Raw genomic sequence first — 27,800 nt, 5'->3', positions numbered from 1 at the left:
GAAAATTAAGTATATATTTTAATATTTAAGTTTATATTCTAATTTACTTAACAAATTCTTGAAAAAAGAAATTAAATGTGGTGTCAATTAAAATATTTTTCATATATTCTTTATTTACCCTAAACAATAAAAGAAAGAGAAACGGAAGGTGTTAGGTACATCATACTAAAGGAAGAAGTGCGAATGCGACTGCCGTTGAATAATTTATGTAATCCACTTAATAAGAAAGGGTTGGGTACCATATATCATGCATATTAAAGGAAATTACAATAAAATGATGAAGAAGTTTTTCTGCTCCACTACAGATAATCTTTCTGTATCATTTGGTCATTAATTCTCTAATATTAAGTTACGATACTATACTACTTACATACTTACTTATTATGTAATATATTTTTATACTGTTATTATTTTTGTTTTAGTTGTATGATGTTCTATAAACGGGGAACGGAAGTGGCTGAATGGGAACGGAGTGTCTTAACACTACGTTCCTAGGTTCGCTCTGTCTATCTCGTGTGTGGGATATAGCGTGAAATTTGAATAAAACTATTTTATTATTTTAATCATTTTATTACCAACACTACAATTATAATATTAAACGGATTGTCATTTTTAAAACAGTAATCTTACAATAGTTTACATTATTTAGTATACTAAAGTATGATATTTTTGCTTATGTTTTAAATCTAAAATTTAGTTGTAGTATTAAAAAAATCCAATAAATATTCGTGTGTTTATTGTTATTAAACTACAATGTATTTATTTAATTAGCTTACGTACATACATTTCGTTTCTAAATTGGCAAGTTTTTATATACATCTTTTATATATTTCTTAAAATTTAAAAATTATTATACAATTTTGATACAATTAATTAATTAGTCAATCATAGAAGTTGAAACGTTATACGCTTAAAAAAATATATTAATTAAAAGAGTAAATGACATTAGAAATATTTTCAATATAAATAAAACACTTCGATAAAGTATTATAGAATTTGGTAAAGCCACAAAACGAGCGCTTTAAAAACTTATTAACTATGTTTAATAATAATAATAAATTAACAAAGTTTGGTTGCAACAATATTTTATATATCACAAATTTCGTTATTGATAGTAATATGTAGCGTTAATGGCTACTTTTTCAGACTTACAGACCCATTCTGAAGAACAAAGAAATTATAAAAGTTAATCATTTAAACAAAACAATCTCCCGTACATAATGAATCAATAGATTCGATTCGAATACATGTATAACTCGTTAAAAGACCTTACTTTGCTCATTCATGCGACTTAAATTGTAATGTTGTTTTGTTAGATATAGTATTTATGTCTATATCCGTAGATTGCACATCAACATTGGTCGTGGTGAAGTTATCATAAGAGATATACTGTGGGGGCTGTATCACATCCTTTGGGATTACAGGTCGTTTCTTTGTCTTCATATATCCTAAAACTGACACTAATACGATGAAAACTATAAGTCCTATGCAACAGCCTACTACCAGACTAAGCCTTCTCGTCAAAAGCTCCGCAATACCCATATAGGTATTGGAGAACGGACTGTCTAACGCCGCACTAAATATTTCAATGGTATTGACGCTAGTACATTTGCTAATATGCGAATCGTTCATTAGAGGCCGAAGATTGGTAAAAACTTGTTCATCTCCATATACATTAATTCCTGGACTTCCTTGTGATATGGAAGCTACTCTTGCATTAGGCAAAGAAGAAACAACATTGTTCCCGAAATCACCAATTGCTATCACGCATATTAGGTACCGCGCTCCTGGCGTCAAATGATTTAGTCTTGTTGTTCTGGTGGTCGAGTTCAATACTTTTCCTCGTATCTGTGACATTAATAAACAATAGTTACATATATTTATGGGTATACTTTCTAACATATTTCTACTTAGCTTTAGAAAACTTTATAGGTTGTGTAAACCATTGTTAATAAAAGATTTAAACGGATTCACAGAACAAACAACATAACCTCGAGCGGGGAACATAAATATTTTTTATAGTCCATTGAAGTGATACACAGCCGCTGTATTCAAATTTTTGGTGTAATGTTTGGTCTACCTAGTTGTAACAAATTACACAACTTTCAAATATCTAATAAAATAGTCAATCTCCATAATATAAATATATATATCTATTTACATTATTAAATTATACTTTTGTTAGATGATATTTGAATATTTTTTCATATAATGTAAAACAATAAAGAATAGTTTATAGTAAGTAATAATATTAAAATTGTAAATATATATTAAAAATGGTGTTCGTAATATTTACTTGTTTATTTTTAGTTATATAATATAGACATACTTTATCATTGTTTACGATCACAATGACATGTATATATAACTTCATAGATTCAAGCAGTTAAAATAAAAATGTAATTATTATTTTTGTTTTTTATTCATATATTTTTAATTTTAGGCTAATTATATTTTTTTACCTAAAAATTTAATAATAAAATATTGCTAAAATAAGTTATTAATGATACAACGTATAATATTGAAACAAAAACCTGTTTGTGGAAGTTATTAATACTACAGTTAAAGAGAAAACTAAATCATAAAAATAAGGAATAAAATACAAAACCATAGTCAAAAAAGAGAGAAATTAAATACTTATAAACCAATTTATATTTTAAGTAAAATACATACGATTGCTGGCATCTGATCCCTGAAGTAAGCTACGTGGTATCCAGTTAAGCCAGTCTGATTGCGACTCTGCCAAGATACTAGAACTGAATAAGTCTGTATGTCCTGTATGGCTATACGTATTACGACAGGAACATCACATAATTTCTGTGAAGTCAGGCCCAAAAAATTGTACCCATGAAGATCTTCTGGATATTCACATCGCAATTTGTTGCTACCTTTCAATATAATTTTATAATGATCTCGCATCCATATCCAGAGATCTTGGGATTCGCAATTACAAGTCAGTGGGTTTTCTGTAAAAAAACAAAAGTACGAGTATTACATATTTTTGTAGACACCATCGAAGCGTATTACAAGTATATAATATTTTCATTTCCTTGCTGAACCCGGAGTGTTTTAGCACTAGGTTCATGCTACATGCGGGATGCGGCGTGAAGCAAAAAAAAATATAAATTTTCTTTTTAGTCATAAATCCCGTTTCGATAAATCAATGGCGCAGTGAGAATCGAACTCTCAAACGTCGAGTGTATAGTATATAGACCAAATAAAAAACAACAAATATAAACATTTTTGTTAATGTTAAAAAGATGCAACTTACCATTCAAAGCAATCGACTTTATTTGCATTTCAAGAGATGCCAGCATTTTAACTTGGATTTTTTCGAAATAATTCCTGGATAAATCTATGTAAGTTATTTTCTTTAATTTTGAAAAGACATCAGATGCTATTGAAGACAGCCAATTATCACTAAGATAAAGTTCATTTAGGTTCAAAAGATTTCGAAACACGTCCTTAGTTATTCTTGTGATATGATTAAAAGATAGATCCAAGATTTGCAAATTTTGTAAGTCGGAGGTAAATTCTTCCAGTTCCCTGATAGTATTCCGAGAAACGTTAATAACTCTAGTTGAATATAATCCTTGTAATCTTTCCCGAGGAATATTTTCTAGTTTATTTCTACTTAAGTCAAGTATTTCCAGATTATGCAGCTTTAAAAATGCACTAGGTGAAAGCCGAGTTATTGAATTATGACTTAGTATTAATTTCTTTAAAAACTGAAAATTTTCAAAATCCTTACTAGTAATTATAGTTAAATTAGTGTGAGTAACAATTAATTCTTCTAAAACCGGAAATTGTTTAATAGGATATGTTTGAAGCAGTTGCTCTATGGAATTTGAAGAAATATTTAAAGATACGACAGCTGGAAAAAATGATTCTGATAAGCCATTACTAGGTATATACTTGAAGTAATTGAAAGATAAGTCAATGTCTTTTAAAGAAATCGAATGTTGAAGAAAATTCGGTGGGAGAACTGATATCATATTATGACTTAAATTAATAGACATTAAATTTTTCAGTGACGGCGATTTAAAGCCATTAAGGAGAGATATGTGATTATTACATAAATTTAACGTTTTTAAATTATGCAATCCTACTAACTTAAAAAAATCCATACTTTGCAGTTCATTGTGACATAGATCTAACGTTTCTAACGAAGTTATATTAAATAAAGCAACATGTGGAAAGTCTGTAAAATGATTGCCTTTTAGATTCAAATCTTGTAAAATAGTAGTATAAGCAAAAACATCCTTGTGCAGGTCTTTTAAGTCATTATATGCCAAATTAACTCTTAACAAGTTTTGATTTTTAAAAAATGTAGCCGGAGGTAAGTGCGATATATTGGACATTTCCAATGTTAATGATTGTAGAGATAGCAAATGTGAAAATGTTTTATTTTCTAGGTCTGTGAAATTATTTTCAGATAGCACAAGCGACTTTAAGCCAGGTGTTTGAATTTGAATGATATCTTGCCAGTGCAATCTATTGTTTTTTATTTCCAATTCATTCAAATTTGGCATAGCGTGAAGTGCATCTTTTTCAATAGTAGAAATTAAATTACGATTTATCCTAAATTGTTTTATTGAGAGCGAAGAAATGTTAAAGTTAATATTAATAATTTCGTTTTCAGACAAATCAAGAATTTTTAATTTATGTAAGTATTTAAAAGAATCTCTAGATATTATTTTAATTTTATTGTTTTTTAATAACAATTCTTCCAAAGTTACTAAATTATAAAATGTTTCATTATTTAATTCATTAATTTTGTTGTTACTGAGGTCTAAATATTTGAGTTTATTTAAATGCATAAATGTTTTATTTTCTATGTGTGCAATGGAGTTATTGTTTAAGTATAGCCTTTGAATGTTTACCAAATCAAGAAATAAATGTGACGTTAAAATTTTCAAATTATTCTGAGTGAGCCACATAATTTGTACGTTTGTTTGGCTTCGAAGAGAACTATTTTTTAACAGAGATAAATGATTTGCACTAAGTTGTATAGAAACCAATGAGGAGTTTCTATTAGGAAAAACATCTCCTATTGTAGTTAAATTATTGCCTTGTAAATTAATATGCTGAAGATTGCGTAAAGTAATAAAAGCATGGGAATCAATACTTTTTATAATATTATTTTGTAAATGTAATTCCAGTAATTCAGGTAATGGACTAAATACATTCCGCTTTATGTGATTAAGCTTATTATTCTGTAATCTTATTTCTTTTAATAATACTAGATTACCAAAAATTGAATCATCTAACTGCTCAATTTGGTTATTATCTAAACTTACTATTTCAAGTTTACAGTTAAATTGAAATATGTTTCTTGGAAGTTTTTGCAAGTAGTTTGTTCCCATATGAAGTTGTGTTAAATTGTGTAGAGAATCAAAACAGCTCGGACGTAGTATTTGTATAGCGTTATGCTCTAAATTAAGAACCTTTAGTCCTATTGTATTATTAAAAGCGTCATTTGGTATTTCAAGAATATTATTTTCAGATAAAAATATTTCGGAGAGATGTTTTAAATTAGCAAAAACACCTTTAATATAATGAAGATGATTGTGACTTAAATCTATAGACCGTACATTTATGTTTCTTCGAAACGTATTTTTTTCAATATTTACAATTTTATTTCTACTTAAGTCTATTATTTCTATATTTTCTAAAGAATAAAAAGCTTCTTCGGCTATATATTGAATTTCGTTACTAAAGAAAATTAACATTTTTAAATTAGGCATACTTTTAAACCAGTTTTTTTCTACTTTGGTAAACATATTAGAACTTAAATCTAAATTTAATAAATTAGGTACAGTGGTATTTATATTTTCTGGTATAGAATTAATTTTATTCCAGGCCAGTCTTACATTGGTAAGTTTATTTAAATTCCCTAGAGGTCCTAAAGGAAAAATTTCCAGATAATTCTCCGTCATATCCAACTCGGTCAAACTTTTATCTAAATCCTGGAATGCATGCTCGGAAATATTTGCTATCTTATTTCCTCTTAAATTAAGTTTTTTTAATTTCAGTTCCTTAAAAGTATGTGCTTCGATGTCTTTGATGTCATTGAGTTGAAAGTCAAGCGCTTCTATATTAGACAGTTCAAAAAAAGATTCATGTGGAATTTTCCTTAATTTACTGCCGATTATGCTTAAAGATTCTAATGAAGCCCGAATTGATATAAATGCATTGGGGCTTATTTTACTCAATCCAGATTGTGTTATCTGTAAATTATTAATTTTTATGTGGGGAGGGAAAAAATCTGCATTTAACTCAGTTGTCGATCTTTCTAAATCATATATAGACAAAGAATGTATAGTTCCTTTTATTTTGGTCAAAATATTCTTTACAACACTTGGAGTAGCACTAGGGCATTCTAAAAATAAATCTGAAACAAAATTAATGTATTAAAAAATACAAGATTTTTTATTATTAACAGTATTATTATTAAAACATAATTTTTTACATATTTTTTTAAACTTACCTTCTTTAAATGTATAACAGGGACAGATAGGGTTCTCTGCTAAGCTCGGGCACTTTGATTGTTCTTCGCCTTGCAGTATCGGAATATGGACAATTATAAAAAAGGCTAAAACACCACATTTCGCAATGTGTGATCGGATAAATATGCCCATGTTCATAAATCATCATTTCAATAACATTTTCCACTTAAATTATCAATTTTTTGCCAGCTTGATATCTAAAACAAATAAAATAATTATATTTATAGTTGTTACACTGTTCATTGTAATTTAAAAAAGTAAAACTCAATTTACAAATATTAATTTTATGATTATAATACAGACAAGATTACTTTGAAAATGTTTCCTATTTTTAGAAGCCATTTACAAAGAAACGTGCTTGCAATATACAGGATAAATCATTTTATGTGAGTGAACTAAAGTATAAGTTATTTATGTATAGTACCACGAAGAGACTTTATTAGTTGTCGTTTCTAAGGATTGGCTGTTGCGTTGTTTATTAATGTTCATTGTATTATTTATATTATGAAAAAAAAAGTCTTAAGTCAATTGTCGATTTAATGCTTTGACTCAACAATAAACATACGATGTATTTATAAGAATACTAGTGGGCCCGGACGCGGCTACGCCCGCGAAAATATAAGCCTAAATAATTAAAATAAGTTAAAAAATAATAATAAGTGGAGATTTATTATTAGAAAAAATATCTGAGTAACCGAAATGAACAAACAAAAGAAGTAAAAGTAACTAAAGGAAATTCTTAATATTAGAAAAAGTACCTAAAGTTTGTCGTACGCGCGTACTAAACATTTTTCTATATTAAATAATTATTAATTTTTGCAAACAATATTAAATAAAATCCCAAATGATTAAAATTACGATATTTTAAGTGTATAACATCGGTATGGATAACCGAACTGAGATAAATTAATTATAAGCAGCAAATAATTACATCAAAAATAATAGTAATTCGAAAATATATAAAAACTAGCGGCCCGCTCGCGGTTACACCCGCGTGAACTATGTTATTATTAATTTCTGTCTCCATGACTACTTCCTAGTGACGTCTATGCAAAATTTGAGACTCCTAGCATTTGTAGTAACGAAGTTTCATACAAACTTTCGACCCCAAAAACAACCCCTTAGAAGTCGAATATTGCAAATTCCCGTCTTAGCGAGCACCTACGTCCTATAAGTAACTCCTATGCAAAATTTCAGATTCCTAGCACATGTAGTTTCTGAGATTTCGTGATGAGTGAGTGACCTTTCGATTTTATATATATATAGATTTACAAAATCATCAATGTCATCTGCCCGTTCGCGTCAGTCATACTCATACTATACCACTCGTAGGCTAAGTCATTTGGAATCGGTGATATCTTAATTATTTATTAGAATGTTGTACAGTAAACTATAATTTCCATCTAGATGAAATGCTAAAAGTGACTATTATATTTATTTTCATAAGGATGAATATCAAATTATAGAAATCATCTAATTTTTGTTAATGTATACAAATCTATATCGGCGCGCGCCATGTATGTATTAAGCAAACTCACTTTGGGTGACGTTTTCTTAAAACAACAAACTTTGCAAGCCGTTGCTTAGCAACGCGTAGCGACGATTGTTATTAACATGGCGGAATAAATTGCTTGTCAAATTAATTATTTTAATATATTGGTATATATCGAAAATATTACAAATATGAGAAAAAAAAAGTATCCTATGTTCATCCCGGTACCCTCAAGTATCTCTATATGAGTATTTTATCACAATTAAATTAACGGTTTAGCCCTGATTGCGTAAAAGACAGACAGACAGACAGAGTTACTTTCGAATTTATAATATAGGTATGGACTTTTGTATCCTGCATATAGCAGGGTCGGCAGGAAGAATCTAATGTTAAAACATAGCATTTTCTACTTTTCTCCCAATTTTAGATATTTTGTGTGTTGATTGGCGGAAGTCAACGCCGTGTTTTGCATTGTAGCCAGAGAAAAATAGAAATAATTCACTCATTCAGAGATCGAACCCACAACTTCGCGTCGCTGCGCCAAGACGGCCTCAGTTATAATAAATATTTAAATAATAAACAACCTACACATTTATAAAATATGATATTAAAAACTTCAATGAATAATTTTACTACATTGGAAATGATACAAGATAAATAAAGGAATTAGAGGATTAGCCTTTTCTGTGAATGAATAATTAAATAAAATATTATATTTTAATCAAAATGGAAAATATATTTATCAAGAAAACACTGAGAAAAATATGTACTTTGAAGCTTAACATTCCCAAGAGCAGTAGCCCGATAAAAACTTTCAAAGAAGTATTTTCTCTATTCATCATTGGAAAATTGAAGATAAAAATAAAAGAGACATTATGTGAGGGTTAAATATAGTTTAATATAAAATTAAGAATGTAAATATAGCTTGCTAGATTTAAGTATTTAATATCCACAACAAACAAACTGTTTTCCATAATGGCTGGCTTTTTGCTACGCGTGATTTTTATATATTTATTTATTGTTAAAGTCTTCTTGGATCGTATATAAAATATCATGTAATATATATAATTAAAAAATGCGAGAATTAGGTAATCCTTAAATATATTTTATATTATTGATAAGTGATGTATATATAAAGATGTAAATTTTAAGAAATTTAACTCAAATGGTTATTATATATTAATGCTAAAGAACGCACATTTTTATGATTAACTCACTCCTTCTTAAAAAATAATAGAGGATAAAATTTTAACTAGTCTTATTTATTACAGCAGGAATACCTAAATAGGTAGGTTTATGTTAATTACACTAATGTTATTTTCTACTCGTCAGTTTCACAGTCAGTAATTTGGTTACAATGTAATTATTACGCTTTTATATTACATAATACAAATAATCACGTTAGCATCATTAATGGATTTTGCCCTTTACATACACAAGCATTATTACATAAAAAATAATATTGCAATTTAGAAAATGGTGCTACGAACTAATGTTCTACATATTTATAAATAGGTACTTAATTTCATGACAAATATCTTTTTTTAGCTTGACGCTGTATCTCGAACATTCGCAGGGTCCGCAGAGGGGAGTTGAGACACTCTGTCCTCAATAAAACACTTCCTTTCCTCGGTTTTCTATATCTGGAGTAATTTCGTGTTCAATGGAAATTTTCAATGTTGCCTAATAGCCTCATTACAAGAACAAGGAAAGTAATATATTAAACAATTTATCTCCTCAAGTGGGAATAGAACCCACAACCTTTCACGTTTACAGTCACATTATGCACCTGACCTTAAATATCTTTTTATCGGATAAAATAATAAGTATATAATATAATAAATAAGTATTAGATCTATAATTTGAAGAATTGTCACAATTCCATTCGTAAATTTCTATACATATATTAGTCATCAGTGATGCAAGCCGATACGACGAACGATAATAAATGAATTATTATTGACAGATATTGCGCCGTTGATGGATAGCTTAGTTCCACTTTTCGTTATTTGATATGTTTTTGGTATTATTCAAATTATATTTTTCTTTAATTATATTGGATAAATAAGATATATCCCTAGGATTTTTATTCATTGTCTATGTTAAGTAGATAATCGACATTCATGCGTAGTTTCGATCCCCACTCGAGCTAAAAATATTTAAAAAAGGATAGTTCTAACTCGTAATTTCCTTTCAAAGTCTTCTTTAATTGCTGACTTTTTAAAAATATTTCTGGTACTAAATAGTTTTAAGAAGTATTATATATTTACTCCTAATCTTCTTTCCTTTTACTCGAGCAAGCTTCTTAATGACATATTGAGAAATAGGGACCTCGAAATCTTCTTAACAAGTTGACCGTTACACAAAGGCTCACGAGAAAAGGAATGTTAATGAAAATATATAAGGGTGATAATAATGAAAGAGAAAGTATAATTGTTAATATGAGCTTGTCAAGCCCTTGTGGCGCAAGAGCATAATGTTGTGGCTTCGATTCCTACTCGAGGAAATTAATTATTATTTCATAATATTTTATAATATTTCATGATATTTTATAATATTTCATAATATTCATAATATTTTTTTGCTCTGGTTCTAAGGGAAAAGCGTGTCCCAGACCCAGCGTTGAGTTCTGCCATTCGAAAATGCCTTAAAAAATTCGGCGGTATGTCGGGTATGTGGTGTCGTAACACTAGATACCTGTATATACTCTCTGACTGTACTGTCTCAACGGAAAGTGGGAAATGGCCGTTGCTAGACAACATTCATTTCCCACTTTCTGCCGAACTCTGGAGGAATTGCATGTTGGGTGGCGAAATTCAACGCCGCGCTTTGCCTCGTTACGAGAGCGGGGAAATTAAAATATTAAGTACTTAATTTCCTCCTAAATACATATCCAAATTGCCTTCGATGTTATAAAATTGATATCAGCAAAAATATACTTTCGACAATGAAGCTAACAATGAGTTTTTGTAAGTACTAGGATTAAAAATGAAACCAAGCTAATTATTATTCAAAAAATCGTCAAAGTTCTCTGGTTCTCTAGTTTTTATTTTACAAAATAAACTATAGAACTTTAGAACTCAGAATGTTTTGTAATTAGTCATTGTATAACGTGACTTTAATGGCAACTAGAAAAGAATTCGAATAGATGAATTTGTAAGCCTAAAGTGGATCCACTTATCATTAATTAAAAATATTATGGTTGTTACAGCATGAATGAAGTAGTTCTCTCTAGAAATAATTTAAAATATCAAAAATAATAAAAAATAGTATGTCATTATAAGTAGTCAGTTAGATTTTTGTACTACAAAAACTCAATTTGAGTTTTGTGACAGTCTTTCTGTGTACATTTAAATATTAAACATGTTTATTTTTTTCTAAAGCCATAATCACTATAGATACGTCAAATATAACCTATTATGTTATATTATATAAAAGTTGTATGAAAGTGTTTAACTTGTTAAAACTATTCATTTAAATTACAATAAAAAAATACAAACAACAATGGAATTTATGAAGAACAAAAAATGCTCGCAAAAAAAGAATCTTTATTGACTCAATAAAGCGTAGCGCTTGCAAAATAACTCATGTTTAATAAACATTTTTACCATTATTGCTTGTATTATAATATTTGTAGCCCCCATAATTTCATTTAAAATCTTCTCCTGAAACTGCTCTACAGTCCCTAAGGAAACTACAAACCAATTTTTGTTCACTTTCACGCTAGTGTTATGACACTCCGCTTCCCACATTTCATGTTAAGTGGCGGAACTCAACGTCGCGCTTTAGCTCACGCCAGACCGAAGAAATGAAAATATTAAATAGTTTATTTTCTCGAATGGGAATGGATCTTGTCGCGTTTACAGTCCCACGCTCTGATTCACGACTGAAACTCATAGTTATATATTAAAACGCTAATTACTATAAAATTGAACGACGTAAAAGTCGTTGCCTATTAAAAATTTTACAAAGAATATTTCTACATGTCGATAATTAATTAGGTACATCAGCTTTAATATTAGATACCTTTTATGCGCAATTATTGATGCTCTATAAATATTAAACAAGGATAGTCCTGGCGTAGGGATGCAAACGACAAGCATGTGACCATTAGCGCGACAGGTTATGGATTCGATTCTCACTCGAGAAAATAGTACATTTAATATTTTCATTTCATCGCTCTGGTAACGACGCAAAGCTCGGAGTTGAATTTTGTCTCTCAACACAATGTCTTCAGAATTCAGGACGGAAGTGTCTTAATGAAACGGAGTGCGCTGACACTATATTCCCAGATTCCCTCTGCCTAACCTGCCATGGGCGGGATGCAGGGTGAAACCAAAAATATTATATATATATTTGGTTTCACCTGTATCCCGCATTATGGAAAAAATATGATTCAATTCTTCTATGAGGCTAAGGCGAAAGATAAAACAAATAACGTGAATAGAAACAACAAACACTAAGGGGTAACTCGGCATAAACGAATTTGCTATTTCAATAAAACTATTTCATATTCCAATAAATAAAATGGCGGACTCAACGGGCTCAACGCTCATAAAACTAAAACAGTGTTATGTAGTTTATTAGCTTTCATGTACTATTTATGTTTTGAAACATACTAAGAATAAGAATTTAAAATATTATATTACTATTGTTATATATTATCTTAATATGTGAAGCAATAACTTTGTACTCCTTTTAGCGAAGATTGTGCTGACGGCGGAGTACATAATTTAGCAAAGAGAAGGAGAGGCAAAATGGAAATATTTTTCAAAAATTACGCAAAAAATATTCATAAGCATATACATAATGACAATAAGAGTTAAAATGCTATGTACAAGTAATAAACTGGACGTTGTTCTAGAAAAACAATATATCGAAAATATTTAATCGTCAATATTATAAATATTAATTGCTTCAAAGTAATATAAAAATCAATTATTATTAGTACTTATTTTCAATGTAATACGTAAAATTAACTATTAAGTATAGTTTTAGTTACTTTGAAGCCAAGGTTTTATGCATGGATGCTTTTTATGGAAGGTAGCTATGCTATATTGGGAGCTCCTATTCCTATATATTTTACTCTACTATTACCCACCACTGTATATGTATTGTATAGTATAGAGACGAGTATTATAAACATAATATAATAACATAGTATTATCTGTACGATTTTGTTTTATATATGTATATTTTTTTTAAATAGTTTTAAAAGAAAGTTTACAGTCAAATGTATAGTTAACGTTGAAGATCTAATTAGCATATTTCTGCTTCGTAGGCAAGCAACTCCGTTAATAATGCGTTTGCTTTAATAAATTAAAATATAATACAAAGAAAAATAAAGAAAATAGAACTAATTAGATTTGCATCTCTCAGTTATATACATAACAAAAGTAGCCTATAGAAATATTTATTATACCTTTCATTATCGCTTTTTTTTGTTAGAGAATATAATAAGATTTTCTTACTTTCATAGAAATAGAAATATTTTGTCTAAAACAATTATTTCTGCTACATTTTAATCAAGAAGCATGGTATGGCAAGCATCACATTGTATTGTGACCTAAAAATTCTTTCTTTTCGGTGGTCGTCACATATCTAACAATGACACATGAAAATATTATGTGGAGAATTAATGCTCTACTTGCGAAATTCATATTCATAAATAATAACCGTACACTGAAGCCGAAATTGTATATTGTTGGTTTGTACTCATGAATTCTACTTAAATATGTCCCACAGTTATAAAAAGGAAAGTGAATAAAAAAATATAATATATTCATGAATTGTTTGATATTCTAACATTTTTAGCTTTACCTAGTGTTAAAACACTCTGTCACTCTACTTTCCAATGAAATTTGGAGGTATTGCGTGTTGAGTGGCAAAACTCCAAGCCGAGCTTTCACTAGAGCTAGGAAATGAAAATATGAAATATTTTTTCCCTCCGATTGAGAATTGAACCCACAATCCCATCGTTTACAATGGCACCCTTGTAAACCCGACACCACGATAGCCCTAAACATTTACCTAAGCTATCTAAAGTCCTCAATCAAAAATATTCTAACCTATATATTTTTCCAAGCAAATGAAATTCAATAGACTAGTATCAAATATACTCAGCTATTAATAATCTATAATTAATTATAATTAAGCAGAATACCATACGTTATTAATGCCGTAATTAAGCCGATCGATCTTCTTCATCCCAGAATTATTACTGTTTTAATCAATGTCCTATATAATATTTCATAGTACGTAGGTCCCCACAATCCTATTTGATAGCTGCGGTATCTTAACTGTGTTTCTGCGATAGTACCTACTCAGGCCCATGAAAAGATGATTACATTGACAAATGGCCCGTCCCTAGGGCCCTTAGGTTAGTAATCTACTTGCAAATGTAGGCCAATTAATTTTCTTCCATACACTCATACAGTGAAAATATTATAGCACTTTATTATAATTACAAGAACAAGTGGGTTTACGATATAATTTATCTTTATTTCATTTTCAAAATATCTAATATAATTTACGTTTTATTATTATTAATTAGTTATTTACTTCAAGCGTATGCTGTCGTTATTTTAACATTTATTGAGCAGGAATATGTTTAAAAATAGGGAAAGATGCTTGAAATTTGTTTTTATTTGGAAAATATATTCATTAAAAAATATATGTAAAACGAAAATGGCAAGTTTATGTGTTTTTTTTTTAAAGATTATTATAATTTTTTTTAATGTGATTGTTAGTTTTAAGACAGTTTTACTAATTTAGTAACTCAAATGGTTATAAGGAATTAGTTATATGTATCTAAAGCTTTGTGAGAAGAAGCTTGAGGCCGTCATCGTGCAGGCGCACAAGTGTGTGACTGTAACGGGACGATTGTGGGTTCGATTCTCGAAGGAACAATTTTTTTAATATTTTAGAAATTTATTAATATTTTAATTCCTTCGCTGTGACATTAAAGCATAAACCAGCGTTGAGTTCCGCCACTCAACAAGCAATGCCTCGAAAAATACAGTGGAAAATAAGGAACGGAGTGTCTTAACACTAGCAGCGCAAAGACGATATTTGAGAAAAACTAACATAAAACAATTAAATAACAATTTACATAATATTGACAATGATAATATTTAATTTGTCGGTAATTAATTGGTAGCTCTAGCTCGTTCCAGGCGATCTTGCCTTACATTTCAGACACTACCCGATTTAACCAAGTTAAATAGACGTTCGCTATTTAACTAAACGTAAACTAATATTGTCTTCTTTTATTTGATTTCGTTGAAAATAAATGAAATTCAGTTAAAGTAAATTGGTTTTCTTGCTACTTAATTTAAAATCAAGCTCGACTCTCATATTGTGTCATATTTACTCTAGCAGATTGTAACATCAACGGTGATGCAATTGAAAGACTTAAGTTCCATTTTCCTGAAAATTTTCTAAGTTTCCTTATAAACTTTCAAACTTTTGATTTTATTTTCCTAGTTCTGACTTGGCAATGTGTTTTTGCTTATCTTTCAAATTTATTTAATAACTTTTCTATACAAGGACATGGTAAATAAAATTACATATATTCTTATTTATGGCCAGTCGTGGCGCAGGTGCACAAGTGGCTGTAAACGCGACTGGTTGTGGGTTCGATTCTTATTCGAGGTAATGAAATATTTATTTTCAATTTATATTTTCATTTCTTCGCTCTGGTGTCGAAGGAACTGGTGTCGTCTTTGAAATCGCGCCACTCAACGTGCAATGCCTCCAAAATTCGGGGGATAATAGGGAACGAAGTGTTTTATCACTAGGTTCCCTCTGCCTACCCTACTGTGCGCAGGATAGGGCGTGAATCTGATTTAATTTAATTTTTATATTATATTGTTTTATTTTAAAAGACCGACAGTTTAATTGTGCACGATAGAAGAAAGTACATGATTTAGTAGTGTTTAATATTGATATATCCTTCTATAGTTGCTAAAACTTCTGAATCTGTCTAGAATGATTTTTAGAACAGACTTTGATAGCGATACTGTAGAATCGTTTAGAATTTGGTTAGTTAGAGAGGAGCCCCTTAGACGTTCATAAATTTTATAAAATTCTACATTTTACTTATATATTAAACAATATTGATAAAACATTTATTTTTATTAACTTCTAACTGTCAAAGTAAGACAGCAATATCAATATATCTATTAAATTACAAATATAAAAGTTTTGATTGATATTTGTTATTCAATCACGAAACGGATGAATTCACCCGAATGAATTTTGGGTGTAAAGGTAAATTTTATTTGGAGCAAAAAGTATTGACATGTTTGCATATGGTAGGTACCTATAATAGACTTACAATAGGTTTAGAAATATTTTATATGAAAATGAATAAAAAAAGCATTTAGGCCATTTTCGCGGAGTGGGGCAACATCTGAATAAGTAAACATGATGACTACGGGTTCGATTCTTACTTGGGGGAATTTATTATTTTCAATTTTCTCCTCAGATAAGACAAATGAGTTCCGTCTTGAATTCGGGAGGTAGGCAGTGCACGGAGAATTTCGACACTAGTTTAGGCACAAAGCAGCCACAGAAGCTTGCTGCTAAGCTTGTATTATTAGTTATTTGTTAGTTTAAGCAACTTTTACCGTAGTAAACGTTAATAAAGGTGCAAAATAGGTGCGCAGGTGACATGTAAGGCTTCGTAGGAAACGTCGGGCTGCCTATCGCGATTATCGATCTTACATCAAGAAAGATAAAAACAAAGACCTTCTCGTGTCTGGTAGACTAAAAAAATATCCTAATAAAAATTCCGAATCTTTTCTATTAAATATTTGTCTAATTCGTTACATACTTTGATTTTATTTATTTTGCTATAATTTCAGAATTTCGAAATATTAAGTAAAAATATGCTTGTATTATAAATAATATATTCATTATATTTGGCATCTAGGTAGGTTAGGGAGTTTAGGGGAGCATTAAGACAAAATATCTGCAAATTCCTACCGGATCGCAAAAAACGTGATTTCCAATTGTACTTACATCTTAAAGTCCAAACAAAGTAGCGAGCGACGACTAGTATATCATAAACATGATATTTCTTTCCATATAAACTAACATTTACAAGTATAAAAAAAATATGAAGTAGTTCACATTCGAGATGTACACTGTACATTATAAAATAAGATATACATATGTATAATGTAATACATTACGGTCATATCTCGTATATTTAATTTTCAGAATTTAATCTTCTATTAACATGATATGTATATTGCGTAGGAATTATTTCTGTCGATAATTCTAGAAGAAAATTTATATACGAAAGATATTCGTATTAAGCATTTTCTTTCAGTTTCACGCAGACTAGGCACAGGGAACCTAGAGTTAAGACATTCCTTTCCCCACTTTCTACCGAATCTTCGAAGCATTACTTACTTGCCTTAGTACAAAAACCGAAGAAACGAAAATATTAAAACATAATAATTCATTACACCGAATTGGAATCGAACCCGAGCCTCATATTAAACAAATTAGTATATTCTCATTTCACATACTACACATTTATATAACATACCTACATACGAGTCTAAGGTAGTTACATTAACTACCACAAAGCTTAATCATTATATTACTTTCATTTTTTACTCCTTTGTTCCCACTCTTAGTGGATAAGGAATCTAATAAATTATGCCCATGAGACCACCCACATAGATTAAATTTTATGCAGTGAGCGTAAAACTGAAATAAATTGTACGTCGCGTTTTATATGCGGTAGATTTATTGTTTTTGAATGATGGTTTTGTCCCTTATCGTGTACTAGTGTTCGCTTTTTTTGTAGTTTTAAAACAAAAATTTTCTATAAAATGTAGACTTATTTTATTCTGAAAAAAAAAGAAAAAGATCACGCTGTATCCCGCACACAGCAGGGTAGGCAGAGGGAACCTAGTGTTAAGACACTCCGTTCCCCACTCTCTGCCGAATTCTGGAGTCATTGCGTGTTGAGGGGCAGAACTCAACGCCTGCTTTGCCTCGACACTAGAGTGAAGAAATGGAACATAAACGTAAATAAATATTTCACTTCCTCGAGTGGGAATCGAACCGACAACCGTCGCATTACAGTCACACCCTTGTGCCGCTAGTAATTCGCGTAATTTCATATTATACCATAGATATGAATATTTGATATTAATTTAAGCTTGATAGGTATCAATGATATCTAATGTGGTTCAATTAAAAAAAAAATAGCACTATTCAGTTCTATTATAACCAAAAATAATTCTCATCACAAATTATGAAATTAAACAGAAATTGAAATAATACTTGAAACCTTCCTTATAAGAGACATTTCGATTCAAATATCAACAAAACTATAGAACAAATGACTTTAATATTCCTCAAAAAAAAAAAGAAACGAAGGAATTTTACTAAATTGCTCTATATTTTGCCGACTGTGGCGTTTTGTTTACGAACGTAAGCTATGGAAGCAATATTACTGCGGGGACGTACTCGTAGGTACCTACGCTTGTCGTTGCCGCAATAAAATTGAGGACGACAGCTTCCGCACCACGACAGAAGCTTCTCCTCTCACAAAATATCAGATAACACTATGGGATAGGACAATGGCCTGGTCTGTCCCATCCGCTGTTATTCAATTCTCACAAATTAGTGTCAGATATCATGTTATTATTTCGTAATCAAGTTAAATTAAATATTATTATTGTATTCTTATTTTCTCTAAACTGTTTATGTCATCACGTAATTGCCATTGCCATGCCATTAGACAAAGTGAACTTAGTGTTAAGACATTTAGCCCCCCCTTTTGCCGATTTCTGACTTTTGCCTTGGTGCTGAAGCCAAGAAATGACAATACTATTTAACTAACTTAGTAGGATAGTCAGAGAGAATGGAGCGCCAATTGCTACAGTATGGTAATAAATAATATTACTTTTATTACCTCAGACGGGAATCGAACCCACAACTGTCACGTTACAGTCACACAATTGTACCACTGAGTCACAACTTAACTTCACCTTAAATAATTTAATTCCCGTTTTATATATAAAATTTTATATATTTCATTATTAATGAAATATATGCAAATTTTATTTTAATGAGCTTTAAATCAAGCTAATGAGGTCGGACCGTCAATCATTATAATTATGAATCTTGTTTAAAATAAATTTCGACGAAGTAAACAACTTAAATACTAGCTAAATAGATACTAATTTTTAAAAGATTTTTTCTAATTTTTTTAACCTTAATATATTGAAACTTTGAAAGCAAGAAGTAACCAGGTCAATTTCGAGCCAGATTCATTTGGCAGGAAGATACATTCATTTATGCTAGACCATTAATTTGGTTGAAAAGAAAAATATTTTAATATTGCTGAAATATTTTTCATTACGGCTTTAATAATAACATTTTCTTAACGAACTCTATGTCTATATAAAATTCTTTTAAAAAAATTTTAATTGAAAAATAAATAAAAGAGATTAAATAATTTGTAAATTTTATTTCAATGCTATATCATTTTTTTCACTGGGAAAGAGAGAGATATATATTTACTTTGTTATTTTTTCTTGACCTTCGTTCAGCAGTAGACGAGAATATGCTGATGTGTCAGTACAGCAATTTATAAAAATAGTCTAACTAAACCTAAAAGTAAATAAAAGTTATTGTTTAAAAAATGTCTTTAAAACTACATAATATTGACTATTTTATAATTTATATTCAAAAATAAAACAAGAACCAAAAAGTAAAAAATAATATTTTAAATAGTTCCAAACAGATATATTAATAAGGTTTAATTAACGAAAATTGATATTTAAAATTTGTCCTTAAAATCAGTATTAAAATCGATATTTATTTTTGCTTATTTTAATGTTATAAAATTGAAAAATGTAACCATGTATATAACCATACATAAGTTTTACTTTTCAAACAATCAATTTCGAAATGTTGCCAGTCATAAATGCTGAAAAAATAAATTTAGGCTTATTCATTTAGTAGTTTTTTTATCAGCTTCATGCTGTATCCCGCACACAACAAGGTAGGCAGAGGGAACCTAGTGATAAGACACTCCGTTTCTCACTTTCTGCCGAATTCTGGAGGCATTGCGTGTTGAGTGGCAGAACTCAACGCCGCGATTTTCCTCGACACCAGAGCGAAGAAATGGAAATATAAACGTAAATAAATATTTCACTCGAGTGGGGATCGAATCCACAACCATCTCGTTACAGTCACACCCTTTGCCGCTGCGCTACAACGGTTTTATTTAGTAGTATATTTCGAATAAAAAAATTAATTAAAATTTTTGTAACTTGAACGAATTTAAAATTTAAAAATATGAATTTGCTATGAATATGAACTTACATTTATGCATAGTATTTATATGTGGTCAGCATGGCATCCTTATATTTGTTAGACATAAAAATATTTATTAAACATACGAACAACAAACTATCCATCATATAACACGAGTAAAGTTAGAGGGTTGACCTTCGTCAAATAAGGGTATGTGAAACGCTATATTATAACAAACTTAAGATTGCACAAAGACTTGCTTCTACATACTGCGTAGAGCTTCTGTTAATTTCAGTAGTACGTAATAAATATTTAAATAGCTCATTTGCCGTAAGTAAACACAGCCATTTCCTAGTGAAAAGAATTTATAGTTCGTATTGTTAGAGTAGGTTATATTTTTCATTCGTTGTAATGGGTAGAATCAGCTATTTATATAGCAATTAATGTGTATAATTTTGAATTATTATTATTAATAAGAATAAAGAATTAAGTATTATTTATTAATTTTAATTTCTTCGTTCTGGCACTAAGGCAAAAGCGCGGTTTGAGTTCCAGCACTCAACAAGCAATCTCGAAAAATTCGGCGCAAAGTGTTGTAAGAGTATGTTAACTCGGGCTACCTTACTATATAAAAAAAATAATACAAAATGAGCTTAGAGTCATAATGGCATATATCTTCTATAGCTTAAAGTATAATAATATATTTAAGTAATGAATGCTGTACCCTGTTCTGCAAGCGCAGATGGCATTCGTGCGAAAGAATTTTATTTTGATTCGCACGAGTGCTTACGACCGTTTAACAAGTACTTTTATAAGTACGACATCTTATTCTACTATTCTTAAGACCGATCTAATTGAATATCTGTATACCAAGAATTTCTCCGCACTAAATAATAAAAACTCCATTGATTTCTCAAATAAATTGAGTGAAAATGAATGGAAAAAAGCAAGTTATGTAAACAAAAAAAAGTTTAATAAAATATCTTCGTGGTGTTTTCGCTTGAATCTAACAAATGGTGCTTATCCTTCTCGAGAGATAAACGACCGCCGAGAAGTGCTGAACGACGGGCTTGTCGAATTTGAAATATCTACAAACGGCTCGCTAAGAATTATGGATGGAAGCCCGTTGAGTGGTGTTAAACAAGGCAAGTAAATAAAAGTTGATAAGATTTTTCTATTTATTTTCTTTATGAAACGAAATGACTCTAGGTAAGAAATAAAGCTAAAAAATATGTTTTGCTTATATGTATGGCACTAACATATGCTTTAAGTGCAATTGTAGTCGTTATTTTGAAGCATTTTCAAAGTATTCATTAAAATATTGCTATAATTTTTAAATTATACTTATTTTAAAACTAAAATAAAAATCTAATATACACTAAAATTATTTTTAAATAACAATAATTAAACTTAACTTAAACAAACTAAGCTATACAAACTTTTTCTTCACACAACTCTTTCAAAAAACAATAAAGAACTCCAAACTAAAAAAAACACAACTTACCAATATTCCTAGCTGCATAAAAATCAAACTAAATTCCATAATGCCACCAGATCACAGTCAACGTTGTAAAACATGGGCAGAGCCAAAAATAACTTGAAAAACAGTCCAAAACGCACTTTCGTACCGGCACTGGCGAGATCTCGCCGATAGTTCCGGAAGTGGGTTCAGAGCTTCTGGAGCGACCGTCGCGTCCCCACTCCCGCAGCTCACTGGATGAACGATCTCCACGGAGTCTGCGTAATAGGACGGCATTCCTACAGATTGCTGTATGGGAATAAACGCTAATAAATTACCAACGTCGTACACGCGTTACGCGAACGCGAACGAGCCTGTGTTCTTGATTGGTTTGAAGTCCCCGCTAATGTGTTCTCGCGAGTTGGTACTGCGGTGACCTGGATGTGTGCACTTTGCACAAGGATTGTTTTGTTCTTCATGAAATTTTTAATTTTACACAAAAATTACGTAATATGCCAATGTAATGTTAGATGCTGTCCGGCAGACGGAACCTAGTGTTAAGACACTCCGCTGAATTTTCATGAATTTTCATTTTATGGTGTGTTGAGTGGCAAAACTCATTGCCGTTGTAACCAGAGGAATGAAATTAAAGTAGTTCATTCGCTAAGCGGGATTCGAACCCACCACCGGGTTAACAATCCGAAATCATTACAAATAATAGCAATAGCAAAAATAGTTATTTGTACTTTTCTGTCTAAATCAGCTTGTTTCAGGCTTTTTTTAAGACTAAAAACAGGTTTTTTTAACATTGTAATACATTGTGATGAAAGGAAGTTATGAGTGTAACATACACCCTAGAATAGATTTACTATATTCAATATCCCGTATATACCTCTACTTTACACATGTATCCGATCTGTGACTAGATGGATGGATTTGTTTGTTTTTCTTTTTCAAACTGTATCTTGCTTATATGTACCTAGTGGTAGTATTATAAGAATTTAAATTTATTTTATTTTCTCTAACTTCATTCATATTCTTAAAAGAAAAACAACATATACTTATATACTCTTCATAATATTAGAATAAAAAAGTTAATGTGAAACACGTTTTCCAGCTCACTGAAAAAAATAACGAATTCGGGTTTTTGTAAGAAGGTAAGCTTGTTACGTTATGTCGACTGGTATTTACGGGAAAAAGGTATTGTTACAACATTTAGAAGTATTTTATAATATTGAATTAGGACGATACGTCTTAATGACATTTTAGATTTGTCTGTATTTTGATAAAACTTTTATTACTGTTAAAATATATATAATATTATTCCACATTTTGAAAAAAAAAGCTTTTTTTTTAAACGTATAAAAATGTTATGTAAAGGGATTTGAACCAGCTTAGACAGTAAGAAACACAGTCTTAAATCTTTCTACGTTCATTTTTTTATATGTAGTAAACATAACATTTATTTTTCTCTGTATTCTACGTACATTTATATATAAATTTATATATACGCACATTTATGTACATTTATTTACGTAAAAATAAACTAATAACCTCACGCCAAAACTGCTAGAATTTTTAACATTATTTGCCTGAGCCGCTGTTTTATTCACCATTTCCAAAAATATAGATTTTTCGATTTTATTCACTCCAGACATTTATGCTTGATGATGATGATAGTGATCATAATTAAGCTACAATATATTAAATATAAATTTCTCGTCTCAATTTGTTAGAAAAAGATTTATATGGTAGTAAATCCCATACCTCATAATCTCAAGGTGTATAAGCCAGCTTTTACAAGTACAGACTATAGGATATAGCAAAATAATTGTATTTTTTAATAGCTTTTACCATAAATAACCTGTATACTCATATGTAGTGAGGGTAGCAAGGCATCATTGTTTTACCACCTTTTGCATTATTGAATGGCTACTCCGTCGTTAATTTGAATAATGCGAACGAAGCGATCGCACATGAAAGCGTACGTAATTAAAATTGGACACAATCGACAATTTCAGCTTCACAATAAAAACCTCACTCACTGTTGCAATAATTGTTGTACCTGGGGTTTAACTTCATTAATATGCTAAAACAGATAAATTTACATCATCAAGCGAAGAAATAACGAAATTCTATGAATATCTATTATATTTTTTTTCATTTTTTCAGCTTCACATTATATCTCGCATGTAGTAGGTGGTAGGCAGAGGAAGCCTATTGTTAAAACACTCCGCTCTCCAGTTTCTACCGAATTATGAAGACATTACGTATTGAAATCAACGAAAACAACAGAGCAAAGAAAAGAAAATATATAATATTATTTTTTTACATGTTCTCGAATGGGAATCGAACCCACTACCTGTCACGTTTATAGGCACACGCTTGTAGCCCTGCGCCATAACAGGACTAATATATTTTCAAGATACAAACAATCATTGTAAGTACCTACAAAAAAATTCAACTTTGATATACTTAACCTATCAAGTTAATTACGATCCAAGAAAAAAGAGCTCATAAAATATTACTCAAAAGCAAAATCGCTTCAAACCGGTCGGTATTCATACAAAATTGTATTTTTAACGTTTCCTTGTGAACCTTCGTTTAATAATTAACTCTCCCTAAAATTATATACGCGAGAACGCGCACAACGTGTTCCAGGAACGCGTACATCTGGCAGATAGCCATTATACATTCAGGTACCTCATTCCGCTTTGTGCTTACTTAATTTTATTGTGGCTCTAGACATTTTTAATCTTATTAGGAGAGCCTCATTCCACAGTGCGTTACTGACACGATGGGTGAAGGAGACGGGATCTGTAATGGAATAGGTATTCATTTTAATTATGTTTGTAGCGTTTACTCTTACGAGCGTGAGCCCAATTCTGAAATGATAATATGGTGAAATTGTAAAGTTTTTTAAGGTAAATATTAAGGACTTGTGAGAGTGGTCGAAGTATAAGCATTGTATATGCTTAAAGCTGGTATTAGTTATGAAGGAATAATATACTCATCATCATCAAGTGTTGTGGCCAGTCGCGGCGCAGGAGCACAGAGTGTGACTGTATGCACGACAGGTTGTGGATTCGATTTCCACTGGAAGAAATTATATATTTAGTGTTGTAGTCTCAAAAAGAAAAATACTTTTATGGCACTCTTGCATTGGGTTGATGAAAAATATTTTTTTTATTCACATTCAATTCAATTTATAACAATTTTTAATGTTCATTTATAGTACTAAAATATAAATAGCAATTTGCGAAATAACGTTCAGTGTGTACCTGTACTGTCTCCCGCTATAAATAAATGTAAGAAGGAAGCGCATAGGGTGGTCGCCAAGTAAAGCACTTCGAATACTGTAGATTAACTTAAAATGTTTATCTTGTAGTATCTATAGTTGAAATTATAAGCTTATTATTATTTATTTCATTTCTTATACAATTTACTTACTTCGTTTCTTTATTGTTATTTAGGTTATTACTTCTCTCTATATTAGTTAAAATATATTTTTACGAATAATATCACTATAGCTTATATTCCATATGACTTGACTGATCCCAAGGGAAATAAGGAAAAGCGGGAAATGTGCTGGAGATCTAACGCAAATACGTCTTTAAGTAGAGTTCCATAAAGATATTGTGATATAAAGATATAGATAGATATAGATATTTCAGAGTACTTAAATTATTATACAAATATTTTGTGAATATTTCAATAATATAACACATTATTATTTATGCAAAAAACTACAATTAAAATATATTGATAAAGTTAGTGTATTTATAAGCATTTGTAATCAATTACTTTTGTTTTTTACACTTCTACCTTAGAATATTTATAGAATTAAACAAAGATAGAATATTTAAGTATCAATTATATTAAGAGGCAGAAAAAATCTTATGATGCAACCCTATAATGAAAAAGAAAATAATTTTATATCACAAATAAATATTTCATGCGTGAAATCATTATAGCGCAATGGGTGGGTGGGTTCAATCCTCACCTGACCCACAGATTCTCTCTGCCTACTCTACGATGTGGGAATTCTACTTATTAATAAAAAAAAATAGCAAAATAAAAAATAGAACTATAAAAATGTATAATAAAATAAGTTCTCCTTAAATTGAAACGAGAGACTAAAAATATTATTGTTATCAGGTTAAATAACAAATTGCAGAGAAGCTAACAATAACACAATATGGGGCAAGTTACATTCAATTTTCCTCGATAAGCCAATGTAAAACGAGGAAATAAAAGTTATAGGGCAAAAATTATCGAATACTCGATCCATTTCAATTTTACTTACTATCTATGGTAAATTAATAGTGCAATAATTAAATTCTTTATGTAATTATAAAGTATATCAAGATATGTTGCAGAAAAATCTTAATTTTAAATTATGCACACTACAGGATCGCCTGCCTTTATTTTCATTGCTTTTTTTTGTTACTATAAAACCCACTGTTAACCGACTGTTAAAACACTGTTTAAAAATAACTTTCGACGTTAAACGGCACTATAGTTGAACAAGTTTTTCGCCCCCACGAAAAAGGCACAACCAGCAAGCAAAACACACGTGCACGTTGCAAACAATTTTGAGTTATTTTTAATTATCCCCATATTGTTGAATAAGTATTATTTTAACGATTTTTAATAATATTTAAATAATTTTAAATTGTACCAATATAGCTGGCAAGGTGATTAAAATTTCATAAAAAAATGTTCGACAATAAGGAAATAACTACAAAAATTAATCAAATTTTCGGCTTGCAAAAAAAAACTGAAATACGCTATTGCTGTAATATCTTTATTTTAGCTCTATACAAAATTTATTAATAGTTAAGCAAAAATTTTTTTGCCGTGTACATGCAAATTGTAATCAATTTTTCACTTCTGAAATGTTTTTTTGCCGGAAAACACACGAAGGTAACTAAACCTGGAAAAAAGATAACTATATACAATTATAGTAATTATAGTACATGTAAAATAGATATTAACCTTTAACTATGGACGTGACTATTTTATAACATACATATGGACGTCGGGTCTGTCAGACCAGTGTATTTATTGGTCATATTCCGACTGTTTTTTAAAGGAAGATAGCAATTTTATGTTTTAGTTTACATGAATAGCCTCAAATCAAACAAAATCAATATAAATAAAATCGCTTTTTATTAAAGTTTACGCATCACAACGATTTAAGTAACTTAAAGTCACAATTTCAGTCTTTGGCCACTGGGGTGACTCTTAAGAAAATAATACTATAAAAAAAGACAGATAATAAAATAAATATTTTTTTAACAAAATATAAAGTCTAACAAAGAAAAAAAATAAAGAAATTACATCTTATGTTATAAAATAAAAATTTTGACAACACCTCAAGATAGGGTATTATTGAACATCGATACACAATGGCTTTCAACATTGTAGGCAAACAGGACGATTGCAGTCAACATAAGTATGTGTTGTGTTTCTATATATGGGTCATAATCAGAAAAAGTGACCATTTTGTGTCTTTTCTTGTCCCGCTACTTTGAATGCGTTTTAAAAATACAATTTTAAAGATAGCTTAAATATTTTGCCATTTAAGATAAATTTACTTATTAACTTAAAGATTTTTGTAATATTTTAAATGTATTATGGCTAATAATAGTATTTTTTGTTAGTTGCAAAAATCCTTTCAATATGCTTCCATACAATTTTTCGTGTCCCATTCACCACTTTACTTTTTAAAAATAGATTTGTTACGAATATTTATGGTTTTATTTGATTTCAGATGTGTTTATATTACTTTACATTATGCATAATATTAAATAGAACTACTTTTCTTGATATATTATTTAGTAAATAGTATATATTAGTTAAGTAAATTTGTCCCAAAATATTGTCTTTTTGTTACTCAGGGCTAGTAACGTACAATTAAATTATGAACGCAATTATTTTGAATGATATTTAATATTATTTTTTATTGTGGCACCATAATTCTTAAAGTCAATGCTGTCGTAACTACAACCAGTAGTGTTCTCGCAGCAGTTGAGGGGTTCAAATGTTT

At 29.8% G+C, this 27,800-nt stretch overlaps 1 protein-coding gene across 1 annotated transcript; it reads right to left on the bottom strand.

The window, feature by feature from the left end:
- Window positions 1-547: 547 nt before the first annotated feature.
- LOC146538183 (uncharacterized) lies at window positions 548-22,079 on the bottom strand. The gene is made up of 5 exons (XM_085186749.1): window positions 21,794-22,079; window positions 6,491-6,706; window positions 3,272-6,394; window positions 2,674-2,966; window positions 548-1,848 (listed from the first exon to the last, which is right to left on the bottom strand). The coding sequence occupies exons 2-5, from the start codon at window positions 6,645-6,647 to the stop codon at window positions 1,279-1,281; spliced, it is 4,143 nt and encodes a 1,380-aa protein (XP_085042875.1). The 5' UTR covers window positions 6,648-6,706; window positions 21,794-22,079; the 3' UTR covers window positions 548-1,278.
- Window positions 22,080-27,800: the final 5,721 nt, after the last annotated feature.

The sequence above is a fragment of the Heliconius melpomene genome, chromosome 6 (assembly GCF_056956725.1).
Source record: "Heliconius melpomene rosina isolate 202511_hmr_F chromosome 6, ASM5695672v1, whole genome shotgun sequence".
NCBI lineage: Eukaryota > Metazoa > Arthropoda > Insecta > Lepidoptera > Nymphalidae > Heliconius > Heliconius melpomene.
This window is presented reverse-complemented; position numbering and strand designations above follow the sequence as displayed.